The sequence below is a fragment of the Pseudonaja textilis genome, unplaced genomic scaffold (genome assembly GCF_049901715.1).
Source record: "Pseudonaja textilis isolate UNSWEBS1 unplaced genomic scaffold, rPseTex1.2 PTEXCTG87, whole genome shotgun sequence".
Classification (NCBI taxonomy): domain Eukaryota; kingdom Metazoa; phylum Chordata; class Lepidosauria; order Squamata; family Elapidae; genus Pseudonaja; species Pseudonaja textilis.
Genome location: NW_028262839.1, coordinates 1 through 17,980, shown reverse-complemented (window position 1 = coordinate 17,980; position 17,980 = coordinate 1). Strand labels below are relative to the sequence as shown.

General features: G+C 39.6%; 1 protein-coding gene across 3 annotated transcripts in view; it reads right to left on the bottom strand.

Annotated features, from left to right (window-relative positions):
* The window catches only part of LOC113452884 (uncharacterized), a 39,141-nt gene extending 23,186 nt beyond the window's left edge, over nucleotides 1-15,955 (bottom strand). Inside the window, exons 1-6 of one of the 3 annotated variants that reach the window (XM_087918846.1) lie at nucleotides 15,752-15,955; nucleotides 13,412-13,854; nucleotides 13,034-13,151; nucleotides 11,800-11,882; nucleotides 10,928-11,054; nucleotides 8,257-9,883 (exon numbers count right to left, since the gene is read on the bottom strand). In XM_087918846.1, coding sequence (XP_087774972.1) covers nucleotides 8,257-9,883; nucleotides 10,928-11,054; nucleotides 11,800-11,882; nucleotides 13,034-13,151; nucleotides 13,412-13,741 — 2,285 coding nt within the window. In that variant the 5' untranslated portion in view covers nucleotides 13,742-13,854; nucleotides 15,752-15,955. Of the gene's footprint in view, nucleotides 1-74; nucleotides 1,112-4,927; nucleotides 5,324-8,256; nucleotides 9,884-10,927; nucleotides 11,055-11,799; nucleotides 11,883-13,033; nucleotides 13,152-13,411; nucleotides 13,855-15,751 lie in introns of those variants that run through there. The other 2 variants (XM_087918843.1, XM_087918842.1) reach the window with 2 other exon arrangements.
* Nucleotides 15,956-17,980: the final 2,025 nt, after the last annotated feature.

Sequence of the window (17,980 nt, the reverse complement as noted above, 5' to 3'; positions counted from 1 at the left end):
GAAAACTCTGCCAAAAGGGAATTGACAAATTCAGAGAGATTCTCCTTGGAGCTGAAATCATTACATTCTCATACCTGCATCTTTTCCGATTCCTGGGCCAGGAGGAAGCCTTCGGCCAGGGCCACTGCCTGGGGAGTGGTCTCTGCTCCACACTCCCCCACCCATTTCTCCATCTCTGGGGGAAGGAGAGAAAGGAACTGCTTCAGGAGCACCAAGTCCAGTATCTGAGTCCTTGTGTGTCTTTCTGGCTGCAGCCATTGACGGCAAAGCTGGTGAAGCCGACTGCAAACATCCCGGGGACTCTTATCTTCCTGGAACTGCACTTTGCTGAAGTGACAACACTGGACCTCTGAACTGCTGCCTTCCTCTTCTTGGCTCTTCTTCCCAGGACTTGTTCCATTCTTGCCACAGTTCCAAGGCTGAGTAACTGGAGGGTCTTTTCCAACTCCCGCATCTGCTGGGCATTGTGTCTCCATCTTTTCTCTGGTCTCTAATCCGGCCCCAAAATGGATGGATGGATCTCCCAAGTGCTACTAATCAGAAGACAGACATCTGGCCAAATCTCCTAAAGGCCATTCAGCTCTCTTTCCTCACAAGGTACTTTGTAATCCAGTGAACCAGGCAAGATTTCCAACTTATATATATCTGAAATGGAAAACAAAGGAAACTTCCAGAAATACAGGCTGACCAACTTAACAACTGAGCATCCACAAAAACCCAAATAAGAAATTCTTATGAACCCAACAATATCTGGAGAGAGGGAAGAAATCTTACTAGTTGGTAGGCTAATATATCTGCGTGTAGAAAAAATTCTGCAGCAACCTTCTGCATTAACTTTGATCAAGGACTAAAATTTGGATGCATAAATTTAAAACATTCCTTGTTTTCAAATTCCTACTTACTTAAATAATGTTGATGACTGCTTGCAACGTTAAAAACAATCTTTGTACAATTCAGATCATAAATGTCTCAGGTCACAAACAGCCAGTCAGATGAGTGGCTTTCTAAATTGATTTTATAGGTAAATCATTCAATAATTGAACTTCCAGTATATCGCTAGATAGCAGCTCCCCATTAACTTCCTGGTATATGCAGTACACCATTTGCAGATCTGTACATTGGGGGAAGAAAACAACCACTTCATAAACACATGGCAGAACATGGGAGAACAAATTAATCAGGGGAAGATTCAGCAGTCCATCTGTAAGGTCTTGCCTCTCCAACTCTTCACAAGAAAGCAGGACTCTTGAAACTGAATTTGTTCCAAAAGGAGTTTTTTATTGAAAGGCTTGTGATAGCAAGAGATCTAGGCAGGAATTAAACCTACCCACTTAAAAAATAGCAATATAGAGTAGTGCAAACAAAACCCCTCCCACAGCACAGCAATGCAGGAAACAAACTGCATATAGACATCACTCCAAGCAGGAAATAGAGTCAGAAAGTTCATATGGAGATCCCTCCAATCCTCCTCTCTTCCATCAGAATGCCAGTGTCCCAATAAAAAATATATGGGACCTTACACCATCGGCATCTAAAAAACAAAGGCCACTCTTTTGAAGACAGGAAAGTGCACATTTTGGACAGGGAGCACTGCTGGTTTGAAAGAGGGTTCAAAGAGGCCATAGATGTCAAAATTGAACAGCCCTTTCTCAATAAGACATCATCTATCTCCAGTCTAACACACAAGACTTCTCAACAGTTCCAGGAAGACTCCGCACTCGTTTGCACCACTCAGGTGACTCTGCAGACACAGCTCCAGGTGGCCTTTAGAACTAGTTAACACAGGGGTCTTCAAACTTGACACCTTTAAGACTTGTGGACTTCAAAACTCCCAGAATTCCTCCTCCAGTCATGTTAGCTCAGGAATTCTGGGTGTTGAGGTTCACAAGTCTTAAACTTGCCAAGTTTGAAGACCCTTGACCTAACAGAATGCAAATGACCAGCTGTCTGCAAGGAGGGTAAATCCATCCATTTCTGCCCCACCCCCCCACCCCCCATGCAGTCAGAGGTGAAGAAGCTTCTTGTATAAGAAGTAAAATGTCTTCACAGAAAAACAAGAAAATCCAATTGCCTCTTTAAAAAGCACCTTTGGGACACCCATGACCTGGATGATGGAGAATCTCCATAGACTCTTGGCCCGAACTCCTATAGGTACCTGAGAAATTACAATCAACAAACCACCATTCAATGAAAACAGAATAATACTTGAATCAACAAACCACATGATTGACTTTTGTCTCAACATTCGTCCACACAAAAATAATCATAAGGATGGGATCCCCATTTATAACTTCAAAAAAGGCAACTATGATCTTATAGACAACAATCTCTCATCTCGATTGGCAACTTCTATTCACTGGATGCAATACTGTTGAAGACCATTACAACATATTTTTACTTGAAGTCAAAAGAATCATCAAACTATAGGTACCAATAACAACTCCCAAAACCAGATAAAACAAATTACCCATAACAATAAGTAAGCTTCAATCCAAAAATAAAATCACTTTGGTGGAAAAACAAATCTGGTCACGTTGCCAACTTCAAAAGCTGATACAAAAATTTATCCCACCAGATAAAGACTGAATGCACCAATTATCACATTAAACAAGAGGAAAACCTTCTAAGCACCAATTCCACTCGCGCTTTCTACAATTTTGTAAACCACAAACTAAAAAACTCAGTCCATCCCACCCCTGAAAGGACCTAATGGTAAAGACTGCAATGATGACATCATTAAAGCCAACCTCTTTAATACATTCTTTGGCTCAGTATTTGTAAACAGCAATGGATCATGCCCAGTATTTCCTAGTCAAACCACAGACAACTGCAGTGATCTAATACATATCGATCTTACAGAAGACAATGTTGAAAAAGCACTACGCAATCTAAAACCATCTCTATCTATTGGACCGGAAGGAATATGTGCCTTTTTCTTAAAAAAGCTATCCACTGCCATAGCCGAACCTCTAAGCATAATCTTTGAAAAATCTTTCAGGGCCAGCTCCTTGCCTAACCTATGGTCACTAGCCACGGTCATCCCCATCTTCAAAAAGGGAGACCCCAGCCTAGTTGAAAATTACAGACCAATCTCTTTATGCTGGGTCACCTGTAAAGTCATGGAATCAATTATTAACCAATCCATTATCCTCCACTTAGAGACAAACAATCTACCCTCTAATAAACCAAATTGTTTCAGAAAAAAACTATCCTGCAATCTGCAACTCTTACACTGCAAAAATATATGGACTACACAACTCGATCAGGGCAAAGCAACAGACACAATTTATATAGATTTATGTAAAGCCTTTGATTCAGTGGTACATGACAAACTACTCCTAAAACTAAAATATTATGGTATCTCTGGACACCTGCATAACTAGATAGAAGCATTCCTGTCAAACAGACAACAAATGGTCAAAATTGGGAGCGTCCTATCTAATCCTGTACCTGTCAACAGTGGTGACCCCCAAGGTAGGGTTCTAGGACCAGCTCTCTTCATACTCTACATAAATGACCTCTGTGATCATATTAAGAGCAAGTGTGTTCTCTTCGCTGATGATGTAAAGCTATTCAACACCACAGAAAATACTGCTACCCTTCAAAAGACCTTGACTATGTATCAGAATGGTCAAGCAAATGGCAACTTCAAATCTCAACAAATAAATGCTCTGTCTTACATATTGGCAAAAAATATCAGAAAATAAAATACAAGCTGAATAGTCAAGACTTTGCTGACGATCCAAACTCTGTAAAGGACCTTGGAGTACTCATCTCTAATGATCTAAGTGCTAGAGCCCACTGTAACTACATAGCCAAAAAGGCATTAAGAGTTCTTAACCTCAAGTACATATTGTTTATCCTTATGTTTAAAAATAAATACTAAAGGATTATTTTTGAAATAATTGAAATGAAACAAAATTGATTGAGATTAATGAAAGAGGCTAGAATTAATGTGTTCCTTTCTCTCCTTACTGAAAATCTGGAATGGAAAAGGCAGTAATAGAATTAAGTATGCATATACCAATGTATAATTTCTGTCATATTTGTATGTAAAGATGATGACCCGGAAATATGTTGTCCACTAAAAAGATTTTTGTTTTTAATGTGAAAAATTGAATAAAGTCTGTTTAAAAAAAAAAGAGTTCTTAACCTAATCCTACGTAGCTTTTTCTCTGGTAATATCACACTACTAACTAGAGCATACAAAACCTTTGCTAGCCCAATACTTGTACACAGCTCATCAGTCTGGAACCCGCATTACGTATCTGATATTAACACAGTTGAGAAAGTCCAGAAATATTTCACAAGAAGAGTTCTCCACTCCTCTACTCGTTGCAGAATACCTTATGCCATCAGACTTGAAATTCTAGACCTAGAAAACCTAGGACTACTCTGCCTTCGGTCCGATCTAAGTATAGTATAGTGGTTTCTTTCACAAACCCCAAAAACTTTAACCTTAGACTGTCTACTATTGACCTCACCCCTTTCCTAAGAGGTCTGTAGGGGGCGGGCATAAACACACCAACATGCCTACCGTCCCTATTGTTTCTTTTTATTTTTCTTATATGTATCCATTTCGTGTATTCATAACTGTGTTTATACTTATACCTGTTATCTTATAATCGCTCGACAAATAAAATAAATAAATAAAATAAATGTTTTGATGCAGGCATCTCCTGGAAAGAGGTTTCTCACGTTTCGCCTAATTCTAAATGGCTACGACCTTTTTGGCGGTCCTGAATTTCCTCCTGGAGGCAACGTAGCCGGACCGTAGCTTTTGATTTCTTCCCTGCTTGCCTCGTCCATGCACAGGGGCGGCAGGGGAACATGGGACAGGGGGCTCCTCACTTTCCAGGACTCCGAACTTGATGAAGTTTTGCGTCTCGGTCCAGCCCTTGGAAGAACAACCCCCCCTCCCACTTACTGAACTCCGGAGTCAGGTCTTGATCTCCCTCCGTGCAAGGCTTCCTCGCAGCCTCTTGGACTGCAGGAAAGGCTCGGCCTAAGGCTCGCAGCGAGGGAGGGGCGGGTCGAGAGGGAGCAGAATCGGGCACTGTAGAAAGGACGGACGCGCTTCCACCCTTCGCTGCAAAATGCCCCGCGAGACTCTCGGACCTGGTGAAAGCGCGCATGCCCAGTTCTCTCCTGAAACGTGTAAGGGGCGACCTGCCTTTCCAACCTGGGGAGCCCCCTGGTGGATCCTGCGTGCAACGCCAAATGGACCCTGTCAGGGCATAGGACAGTTCATCATGTTCCATGCTGGCCTGGGATGATGGGCATTGGAGTAGAAAAAAAGGCTCTCTCTGACATTGCCTGACTGCAGCAGGCAGCAATTTCTAGACTTTCCTTTAATGGTCTAAAGAACCATCTGTGAACTTGTGACTATTGAGAAAACCTCTGTGGAGGCTCAAAGGAAGAGAGGCCTCTCTCTGAAGCCCAGATTTGTGGTATGTGGTTGTTTGCAAAGTCAGCCCTGAAGTGAGGGAAGTGAAGAGGGCTGGCAGGGTCACAGGGTGGGAAGTGATGGCTTTAAAAAATTAAGATTTGTATGGATGTTTTATTTCCATTATTTCAGCTGTCTTTTCAAATTAATCTTGCTTGAAAAAGGGGCATCTAAAGGAAACAAGTTCCAAAATAGAGAGGAAGCTGAAACTCATGGAAGTTTTAAAAATTTAACCTCAAAATAAGACACCATGGAGAGTTGAATGGGAAAATGGTGTCTCATAGGTGACTGAAGAAAAGGTGGTATTACAAAATAGTGGAAGGCAAATGTTGTGAAGTACAAAGTACTTCAAAAAAAAAAAGGACCAATTTTCTTCTAGCCAAAAGAGTGAAAGATTCTCAAGGTTTGAAGATTAGTTGTGGATTTGAAGGTGACAGTGCAAGAACAAAGAGATTTCTCTACATTTATGAAAGAGATGGGGAAACAGTTAAGAAGCAATTTAAAAAGAATGGAATTAACACCTCCCTCTTGTCAAAAAACCTGTTTTTTTTCAATCCTTTTTTCTCAGTCTTCTATAATGGAGAAAATTGACAATGGCTACAAAACCAAAATTGGTGCCCTTTTATCAGTTTGTTCCAGAACCATAAATGAGCATTCTTTGAATAAACAAGCTTCAAACTGGCCTGAGTCTTTGAAAACCTGAAGTGTTCCTCCAAATCCTTCCAAAAGTTTTCCCGTTTTTAATTTTTAATACACTAGAAAGAATTTTAAATTGTCTCATTAATAACCATAGCAGGGATGTTTAATTTTATTTATACCCACAATTGTTATTCAATTCTAATTAAAATCCAATTAACTTCAATTAAATCCAATTTATTTAAATTGAATTTAGAGACTTCCTAATTATGTCGTAAAAAGGCAAAATAGCAATAGCTATATCACCTAAACTCATATATCGCCTCCTGGTGTTTTACAACACTCCATAAATGGTTTATAGAATCGGCATATTGCCCCCAACAATCTGGGTCCTCATTTTACAGGCCTCAGAAGAAGGAAAGATTCAATCAACCTTGAGCCCATCGCAATCAAACTCCTGGCAATCAGCAGAATTAGCTTGCAATACTGCATGCTAACCACTGCACCACCATGGCTCTAATGCTTCAAAAAGTGTTTTTGAACATGGATTTCACTTTCATCTCCATTCCCTCCCCACTCTTAGGGGAAGGTTATCACCGGTTCTCCGAACTACTCAAAATTTCCGCTACCGGTTCTCCAGAACTGGTCAGAACTTGCTGAATACCACCTCTGCCACAGAGGATTTAAAGACAGACCAGAGTCTGTAAGAGTAAAAATGTTGCTGTATAGTACTATGTCGTTGTACAATGAGCTTATGCACCAGAGACAAATTTCTTGTGTGCGCAATCACACTATCATTCACACACACCATTCCATTCCATTCCACAAGTATAGTAGCAATATTTAACAATACAGTTGCTGTAGAAATGTATAAAATAACATAGGTAGACAATAGTATATAGTAAAGTGATATTATATTATAGAGGACATCATATAATGTCAATTTACTAAATAGCTAGCATAAGAGATCAAACATAGTAAGAATTTATATGTGGTTTGTATGTTTCACTTTTGTATCTTGGATATTTTTCAAAATAAAACATCTCCACAACTCTTATAGGAGACAGAAAGTTTAAATTGTCTAAAATCCATACTTTTAATGGATCTTTTGAGCTCAAGTCAATCAGACTAGGTATGGTTTAAAAAGAACCCATGACACATTGGTGGCAGTGGCGGGATCACTTCTGACTCATGGGACTCATTGAGTACTGTGTATGAAAAGAAATGTTAGCTGCTGAAAGGAAGGAATTTGGCACTCGCAAACATTGCAAAGAACAGCCAACATTCTGGATGCAGAAATCAGACTTCTCATTCTAGCCTTCAAAAGACAAGAAGGGATGAAAAGGTAGAACAGACAGAAAAAGAGCTAAATCCAGAACCTTGGCTGACTACCAGAACTGAAATACTGAGGCATCAGCAAGAGGTATTAGATTTTTTTTAAAACCTAAAGGATAGTTGAGGAATAATGTGATAATTGTGTTTGATATTTTGGAATATTTGAAACAATATAATGAAAAACAATCAGGAATCTTTCTACATGCAAATAAGGCCTTTGATTAATTGAGCCTTGCAAAAACCACAAGCAGGATTAAGGATGTACCTTCTTCTGGTTTGCACTAGAAAGGCGATTTAGGCATGCATATCTAAGGTCTACAAGTTATTTGGATTATTACTCAAATGGTCCTTGCATGGGATTTTAGACAATTATAGGTAGTCCTCAATTTACAACAGTTCATTTAGTGATTATTCAGTCACAGAAGCACTGAAAAAAATGACATGATCATTTTTCATATTTATGACTTGCAGCGTCCCCATAGTCATCTGATCAAATTTCTGTCTGTGGCTTGGCCACAGACCCATATTTATGAGAGTTGAGGTGTTCCCGGGACATGTGATCCCCTTTTGTGACTTTCGGACAAGCAAAGTCAATAGGGAAGCCAGATTCATTTCACAACAGACTTACTAACTTACCAAAAGCGATTCACATGGGGCAGAAAAAGGTCATAAAGTGGGGAAAACTCAATAACTGTCTTACTTAGCAACAGAAATTTTGGGCTCAATTGCAGACATACACGGAGGACAACACAGATTTCTGTGAAACCACTTCTCACACTTCCCTTTATTGATATGGTTTTTCCCCTGTGTGGATCCTTTTATGTGTGGTAAGAGCGTATTTCCTACTAAAGCTCTTTCCACACTCCATGCATTGATATGGCTTCTCTCCTGTGTGGATCCTCTTGTGGCAATGAAGACTACTGCTATGAGTAAAGATCTTCCCACATTCCTCACATTGATATGGTTTCTCTTTTGTGTGAATCCTCTTGTGGGAATTAAGATTACTGCCACAAGTAAAGGTCTTTCCACACTCTATGCACTGATATGGTCTTTCCCCTGTGTGGGTCCTTTTATGGACGGCAAGAGCACAATTCCACCTAAAGCCCTTTCCACATTCTACACATTTATGTGGCTTCTCTCCTGAGTGGATCTTCTTGTGGGAATCAAGATGTCTGCTGCAACTAAAGCTCTTTCCACACTCCATGCATTTATAAGGTCTTTCTTTTTTGTGATTCCTTTGATGTCTTATAAGAGAGTCATAATAACAGAAAGTCTTTCTACACTCCATGCATTGATATGGCTTCTCCTCTGTATGGATAGTTTTATGGTGAATCAGAGCATACTTCGTACTAAAGCTCTTTCTGCACTCCATGCACTGATATGACTTCTTTGGTGTGTGGGTTTTCTTGTGGGAATTAAGACTACTGGTACAAGTAAAGACCTTTCCACACTCCTCACATTGATATGGTTTCTCTTTTGTGTGGATCCTCTTGTGGGAATTAAGACTACTGGTACAAGTAAAGGTTTTTCTACAATCCATGCATTGATATGGTCTTTCTCCTTTGTGAATCCTTTGATGGATTATAAGAGAACGATTATAACAGAAGGTCTTTCCACACTCCACACAATGATATGGCTTCTCTATTATGTGGATCATCTTATGAGTGTTAAGATGACTGGTACAAGTAAAGCTCTTTCCACACTCCATGCATTTATAAGGTCTTTCTCCTTTGTGATTCATTTGATGCCTTATATAAGATTTAGAATAACGGAAGGTGTTTCCGCACTCCATGCATTCATAGGGTTTCTCTCCTGTGTGGATCCTCTTATGGGAGGCAAGATGACTACTACTACTAAAAGCCTTTCCACACTCCATGCATTTGTAAGGTCTTTCTCCTTTGTGATTCCTTTGATGGATTATAAGAGAGCTATAATAAGAAAAGGTCTTTTCACATTCCTTGCATTGATGTGGCTTCTCTCCTGTGTGGATCCTCTTATGGGAATTAAGACGGCTGTTACAAGGAAAGGTTTTTCCACACTCCATGCATTGATATGGTTTCTCTCCTGTGTGGATCCTCTTATGGGAATTGAGACTACTACTGCAAGTAAAGGCCTTTCCACACTCCATGCATTTATACGGCCTTTCTCCTTTGTGATTCCTTTGATGGATTATAAAAGAGTTATGATAAGAGAAAGTCTTTCGACATTCCATGCATTGATATAACTTATCCTCTGTATGGATAGTTTTATGCTGAATCAGCACGTTTTTCCTACTAAACGTCTTTCCACACTCCATGCATTGATAAGGCTTCTCTCCTGTGTGGATCCTCTTATGGGAATGGAGACTACTGCTATGAGTAAAGGTCTTTCCACACTCTATGCATTGATATTGCTTCCCTTTCCCCTCTTTCGAATGGATCGCTTGGCATTCCTCCTTACAATTCGTATTCTTCTGCCCATTATAGCCTTAAAAGTAAAAATAAAAACTGTAGCAAAACATAGGAGAACAACCAAAACTTTCTTCTGAAATTTAGCCAAAGAATCATCAATATATTTTGGCTGCTTTACTGGCAAACATGATGATTTCAAACTATGACTTTAGCAAGGACCCATTTTCAAGAGTATCCCTACTGATCCTCATATAACCAGATTGGATCACATCACAATGAATCTAAGACACAACCTAATCTTTGGTCTGGAACTATTTCATGGGGCCACAAACCCCTGAAGTCCATTGGACACAGTATCATGCTGGGTCAACAATATACCTACCAGCTGCCCAACTTCATTGGAAGTCTCATCCCCACTTGTCTGCAGGGCAGAATCTTTGAAAGCCAAGGGAGATTTCTGGATGGCAATATCTCCCCACCCTCAATTAGGCTGATGCCAAACTTGGTACACAAGTGGGCACATCTCAGAGAAGGGACATCCCACTCTGAACCTATCCAGTCTTGGTTATACTAGCTCAGGGCCATCGGAAACCTAGAGATCAGATTCAGGAGTAGGTAGAATCTTGCTCAAGAGAGGCACACCATCCCTGCAGCCTGTCTCTCAGTTTCTTGCTAATATCTTCTGAAGCATGGAGATGATTATTTTGTAATTTATGACCAGAAAGCATTAAGAAAACACATTTCCTTTACGTAAAGAGAGAGGCTATGCAGTATTCTAAGTTTTCTTTCAATAAATTTCCTTCTTCCATGAAGTCAGTTTGGTCAAAGTGTTAAGGCACACGGTTAGAAACTAGGTCAGTGAGTTCTACCTCAGCATTAGGGATGAATGCTGGCTGGGTGACTTTGGGCCAGTCCCCCACAGCTCAACCCAGGATTGCTGATGTAGGGAAACAGCAGGAGGAAGGAATATTGAATTTGTCCACTGTTCTTTACAAAAAATAAAGGCAGGATATAAATAAGTGATCTTTTAATCACTTATTTCAATTAATCTATTTTTAATAACATCTAAGTACCCCTTCCCATGACTTTTCTGTTTCTGAACACATATAAGGATTCTTACCCAGAGAGGACAGATTCCTGGAATTCTCCAGCATGACTTCTCTGTGGAGCGCTTTTTGGTTAGCATCCAGTTGAGACCACTCCTCCTTGGAGAAATACACGGCCACGTCCTCAAAAGACACACCACCCTGAACAACGAAACAAGTTTTCCTTTTAACAGATAATCCCAATTCAAGGAGAGAGATCCAGTGAACCAAATGGGCATCTTCTGCAGAGTTCAGCATGAGATCTCACTGCTTTTGACTAACCGTACAACTGAAGCACATTTGATCGTGTTGGAAGTCTGGAATGCCCTTCAGTGTAGGCAACTAAAATAGTTTTCTTGGTCAATTGGATCTTTTTGGGTCTTAAATTCACTAGTTATCAGTGGCTCCAGTTCTTCCTAGGTTGGGTAATGCCAAATACTGGCAATACACACCTGACATTTTTGCCAAGGGCTTACTTTATCCACTGAGGTGCAAATGTAACCCAACTCCACACCTTCATGAAGGTGTTAGAAGAGCTTGTAACTATATATGTCTCTGGAGATTTTCAATCACCAGGTCATGGTTGTCCCAAAGATGCTTTTGAAAAGGGAACAAAAAAAAAAGCATTTTTTGTAATGGTATGTGAGAATGACACGGGGAGGAAGAGTGACATGAATGACTATTGAATGCTGACAATAGTCTGGTCAAATAAATCTGTGTAGCAGGAATGATGGAGAAAGTGGGAAAAGACCCTAAAGAAGGGAACGATGGGCTAAACTAAATATGAATTTTGAATCTAATATCATATTCATATCGCTTAGAAACAGCAATTTATTACATTGAACATTCCAACAAAATAAAACCCATCCAAGATTCATGGACCTTTTCTGATGTTTCTCCTCCTTACCTGAAGTAGTGGTTCAGCCAATCCTTCATTGCCACCATGAAGATGAACTGATTCAAAAATTTCCAAGGACAGTTTTCTACTCTCTGTGAGAAAGAAAAAAATTGTGGAAGCAGATTTGTTAGAGACATTCCAATCAAGAGGAACAGAAGAATAGGCTAAATATTGAAATCTCAGATCACATTTTCTTACCTGGAGTGGTGTCCTGGCTTTGATCTTTGTGTAAGGTCCGAAAAAGGTGTAAGAAAGATATAGAGCAATATGGCATATACAAAGATCAATAGGAATTAGATAAAATATTACAGGGGACAGAAGTAAAAATGATTACTAAAATGTATAACGATGTCTTAAGATTTCGAATGGAAGAAGAAAGAGTAAAGGAGACCATCATAATTTGGGCAAAAAAATTTCGGATATAGCATTAATTTGGAAGATTGTGGAAATTATGGGAGATAAATTGCCAATTAACATTATCAGCAGACTATAAAGAAAACTTGTATAAAATGTTCTATTACTGGCATTTACCTCTGGCAAGATTGGCTAAAATGTTCCCCAATAGATTGGCAAATTGTTGGAAGTGTGATCATGAACAGGGAACCTTTTTCCATATGTGATGGACCTGCCCTAAGGCTAAGAAATATTGGCTCAAAATCAAGAATTGGCTGGAAGAAATTACAAAACAAAAAACTGAATTGAAACTAGAGATATTTTTAATGGGTATATTAAGATATAAAATTAGCAAAAAAAAACCACCCAATATATCATACTCCATATAATAACTGCAGCAAGAATTGCCTTAGCTCAGAACTGGAAATATGATAATGATCCTTCCGATAATCCATGATAATAAAAAAGGTTTTAGAGTGCACAGAGATGGATAGGTTATTGATAGAACTGAAAGAGAGAGAGGAAACAGTACTATGAAATCTGGAACCTATTTTACAACTGGCTAGAAGGTAGATGGAAAGTAGAAAAATTAAAGGTAGGAGTTATGGTAAGATATAACTATGTAAATAACTATGTAAATAACTATGTGAATGTATATAAGAACATATTAAATTGAATGTAAGAATAACAGTAACAATACTTAGTAATAATCTACACATTTAGAAATAAGTCAATGTGAATGAACACCATTACGAACACACTGTAATAAGTGGAAATATGTTTTTAATTGTGAAATATTCAATAAAGATTATTTTAAAATTATTTTTTTTTAAAAAAGACCTTTTCTTACCTGGCGTGGTCTCCTGGTTTTGATCTTTGTGTAAGGTCTCTCTCAACAACAGCTCTTGAGAAGATTGGAATGAATCTTGCCTCCCCTTGGGATACTCAGTCATAGCTTCCAAGGATTTCTGGATATGATGTGAGTCAAGAAACAAAGAAAGAGCACTAAGGAATTATCATACTGGACCTTTAAAGGTTTAAACTAGCAGACCCCAATGTCCATTTGCCAAAGTCGAAAGAGAATGAAAGAATTACACCAAATATATCCTTTCAAAGAAAAGTGGAAAAACTGGCCTTAGCTATTAATAATCCCAGAAAACTCTGCCAAAAAGGAACTGACAAATTCAGAAAGAATCTTTTTACAGCTGAAATGATTACATTCTCATACCTGCATCTTTTCAGACTCCTGGGCCAGAAGGAAGCCTTCGGCCAGGGCCACCGCCTGGGAAGTGGTCTCTGCTCCACACTCCCGCACCCATTTCTCCATCTCCGGGGGAAGGACAGCCAGGAATTGCTTCAGGAGCACCAAGTCCAGAATCTGAGCCTTCGTGTGTCTTTCCGGCTGCAGCCATTGACGGCAAAGGTGGTGAAGCTGACTGCAAACATCTCGGGGATTCTTCCCCTCCTGGAACTGCACTTTTTTGAAATGACAGCATTGTCCCTCTATCTTCTCTCTGGTTTCCAATCCAGCTCCAAAATGGATGGATGGATCTCCCATGTTTTACTAATCAGAAGATGTCTGGCCAAGTATCCTAGAGGCCGTTCAGCTCTCTTCCTACACAAGATACTTTGGAATCCAAGGGAACCAGGAAAGATTTCCAACTTATATATCTGAAATGGAAAACAAAGAAAACTTCCAGAAATACAGGCTGACCAACTTATTTTATTTATTTATTTATTTATTTTATTTGTCAATTGCTTACAAGATAATAGGTTTAAGTAAAAACATAGTTATGAATACATGGATACATATAAGAAAAATAAAAGAAACAATAGGACGGAGACGGTAGGCACGTTGATGCGCTTATGCATACTTATGCTATACTTAACTGAGCATCCACATAAACCCAAATAAGAAATTTTTATGAACCCAACACCTGGAAAGAGGAACGAAATCTTATTAGTTGGAAGACTAATGTATCTGTGTGTGGAAAACAATCTGTAGTAACTTTCTGCATCAACTTTGATCAAGGACTAAAAACTTTGGATATATAAATTTAAAACTTGTTTTTGTCTTTTGATTCCTACATATTTATTCAAATAATTTTGATGGCTACTTGATACATTAAAAACAACCTTTGTACAATTCAGATCAGAAATGTCTCGGGTCACAAACAGCCATTGAGATGAATGGCTATCTAAATCTATTTTATAGGTTGAACCAATCAATATTTGAACTTCTGTTGTAATGTTAGACGGCAGGACCCCATTAACCTCTTGGTATATGCAGTACAATGCAGTGAGCCATGTGCTGATCTTTACATTGGGAAAACAAAACAATCATTTCATAAACACATGGAACAATGTAGGAGAACAAACTCATCTGCACAAGATTCAGCAGCCCATCTGTTTAAAAGATAAAGGCCACTCTTCTGAAGACCTGAAAGTATGCATTTTGGACAGAGAGGACTGCTAGTTTGAAAGAGGGGTCAAAGAGGCCATTGATGTCAAAATTGAACGGCCCTTTCTCAATAGAGGGAGAGTGATAAGACATAATCTATCTCCAGTTTAAAACACAGTCTTCTCATAACTTCCAGGAAGGTTCCATACCTATTTGTACCACTCAGTGACTCTGAAATTACAGCTCCAGGTGGCCTTCTTAGGTCTAGCTAAAAGAATGCAAATGATCAGCTGAGTATAAATCCTTCCATTCCCCCCGCTATCCAGTCAGAGCTGAAGAACCTTCTTGGATGAGAAGTGAAATGTCTTCAAAGAAAACCCAGAAAGTCCATTTGCCTATAAAGTCTTGCCTCTCCAATCTTCCCAAGAATGCAGAACTCTTGAAACAGAAGTCGTTCTGAAAGGAGCTTTTATTGAAAAGGTTATGATAAGAAGAGGTCTAAGCAGGAACTAAATTTCCCACTTAGAAGCAGCAATTTAAAGCACTGCAAACCAAATCCCTCCCACAGAAGTAGCAATGCAGGAAACAGATATACAAATTCTCAACACACAATGCTGGAAACAGAAAGAGAAACTCCATATAGAGATCTCCCCAAGCCTCCTCCTACTACCAGAATGACACCGTCCCAATACAAATATATGGGACCTGACAGTTGCCTCTTGAAAAAGCACCTTTGGGACACCCATGACCTGGATGACTGAGAATCTCCATAGACTCTTGGTGCAAACCGCTTGTGGGTATCTGAGAAATCACAATCAACAAGCCACCATTCAATGCAAAGAGCTATTCAAAATACCCGAATCAACAAACCAGGTATGGATTAACATGATGCTTTGATGCAGGCATCTCCTGGAAAGAGGTTTCTCAAGTTTCGACTGATCCTGAATGGCTCCGACTTTTCTGGCGGTCCTAATTTTCCCCCTGGAGGTAACGCAGCGGGACCGTAGTTTCGGATTTCTTCCCTGCCTGCCCCGTGCATGCACAGGGGCGGCAGGGGAACATGGGACAAGGGGCTCCTCACTTTCCAGGACTCCGAACTTGATGAAGTTTTGCGTCACTCCAACGCATGGTCCAGCCCGTGGAAGAACAATCCCCCCTCCCACTTACTGAACTCCGGAGTCAGGTCTCGATCTCCCTCCGTGCAAGGTTTCCTTGCAGCCTCTTGGACTGCTGGAAAGGCTCGGCCTAAGGCTCGCAGCGAGGAAGGGGCGGGTCGAGAGGGAGGAGAATCGGGCACTGTAGAAAGGGCGGACGCGCTTCCACCCTTCGCTGCAAAATACCCCGCGAGGCTCTCGGATCTGGTGAAAGAGCGCATGCCCAGTTCTCTCCTGAAGCGGGTGAGGGTCGACTGCCTTTCTACCTGGGGAGCCCCCTGGTGGATCCTGCGTGCAACGCCAGGTGGACCCTGTCAGGGCATAGGACAGTTCATCATGTTCCATGTTGGCCTGGGATGATGGGCATTGGAGTAGAAAGAAAGGCTCTCTCTGACATTGCCTGACTGCAGCAGGTAGCAAATTCTAGACTTTCCTTTTTTTTAATGGGCTAAGAACGATCTGTGGACTTGTGACTATTGAGAAAACCTTGCTGGAGGCTCAAAAGGAACAGGAGCCTCTTTGAAGCCCAGATTTGTGTCATGTGGTTGTTGACAAAGTTAGCCCTGAAGTGAGGGAAGTGAAGGCTTTAAAAAATTAAGATTTCTGTGGATGTTTTATTTCCATTATTTCAGCTGCCTTTTCAAATTAATCTTGCTTGGAAAAAGGGCATCTAAAGGAAACAAGTTCCAAAATGGGGAGGAAGCTCAAACTCACAAAAGTTTTAGAAATTTTACCTCAAAACAAGGCGCCATGATGGAGATGAATGGGAGAATGGTGTCTCATAGGTGACTGGAGGAAAGGTGGAATTACAAAATGGAGGAAGGCCAATGTTGTGAAGTAAATATAAAGTTCAAATTGCATGCGGTAAAAAAGAAAAATGGCTTTGTTTTGGTTTTTCAGTAGGGAAGACAGCTGAGGAAATATGAGTAGAAAGTTGAAAGACAATGTCAGTCAATTGTTCAAAACAAAGTACCAATTTTCTTCTAGCCAAAAGTTAAAGATTGCCAAGGTTTGAAGAGATTAGTTGTGGATTAGAAGGTGACAGTGCGAGAACAAAGAGATTTCTCTACATTAATGAAAAAGATGAGGAAAGACTTAAGAAGCAATTTAAAAAGAATGGGATTAACACCTCCCTCTTGTCAAAAATGTGGTTCTTTTCAGCCCATTTTTCTCAGCCTTCTATAAATGGAGAAAATTGACATAATGGCTACAAAACCAAGATTGGTGCCCTTTCACCAATTTGATGCAGAACCATAAATGAGCACTATTCGAATTAACTAGCCTGAGTCTCTGAAAATCTGAAGTATTCACCCCACTCACAAATCCTTCCAAAAGTTTTCCTGTGGGTTTAATTTTTAATATATTAGAAAGAATTTAAAATTCTTACAAATAACCATACCAGTGATATTTAATTTTCTTTATATACAAAATTATTCCATTCTGATTAATATCCAATTAAATCCAATTTACTTAAATTGAATAAAGAGATTTCCTAATTATTCTCATGTCTTAGAAAGGCAAAATAGCAATAGCTGTAGCAGTTAAACATATATACTGATTCATAGTGCTTTACAGCACTCCATAAACAGTTTTCAGAATCAGCATATTGCTCCATACAATCTGGGTCCCCATTTTATCGGCCTCAGAAGAATGGAAGGTTGAGTCAACCTTGAGCCAGTTGGAATCGAACTGCTGGCAATCAGCAGAATTAGCTTGTAATACTGCATTCTAAACACTGCACCACCATGGCTCTAATGGTTAAAAAAATGTATTTGAACATGGATTTCACTTCTTATTCTGCTTTTTTGTATGTGATCTTTGGTTGGTTGTTCTGAGTGGAGCGACTTCATCCCAGAAACTCTTTTCACAAGATCATATATATAATATATATATATATATATATATATATATATATATATATATATATATATATATATATATATATATATATATATATATATATGTAGGTCTAGGTGTGTTTGGGTCTTTTCCTGTGTAAGATTAAGAGTATCTTGGCGACGTTTCGGCGAGGTCCCATTCACCATCCTCAGGCTGGTGCTTTCGGCTTCATGCTAGTGCAAGCAGATGGAGACAGCAAGGAGCCTGGGCGTAGCTTAGCTTAACTGTTCTGTAGTAAAGTTGCTTGCTGCTGTGAAAATAAAACTGAAACTCCCCTAACAAGATAATACACAATTTGCTCTCAATAGTTGGCTGTGCGCAGCTTCCCTTTTTAAACACTGTG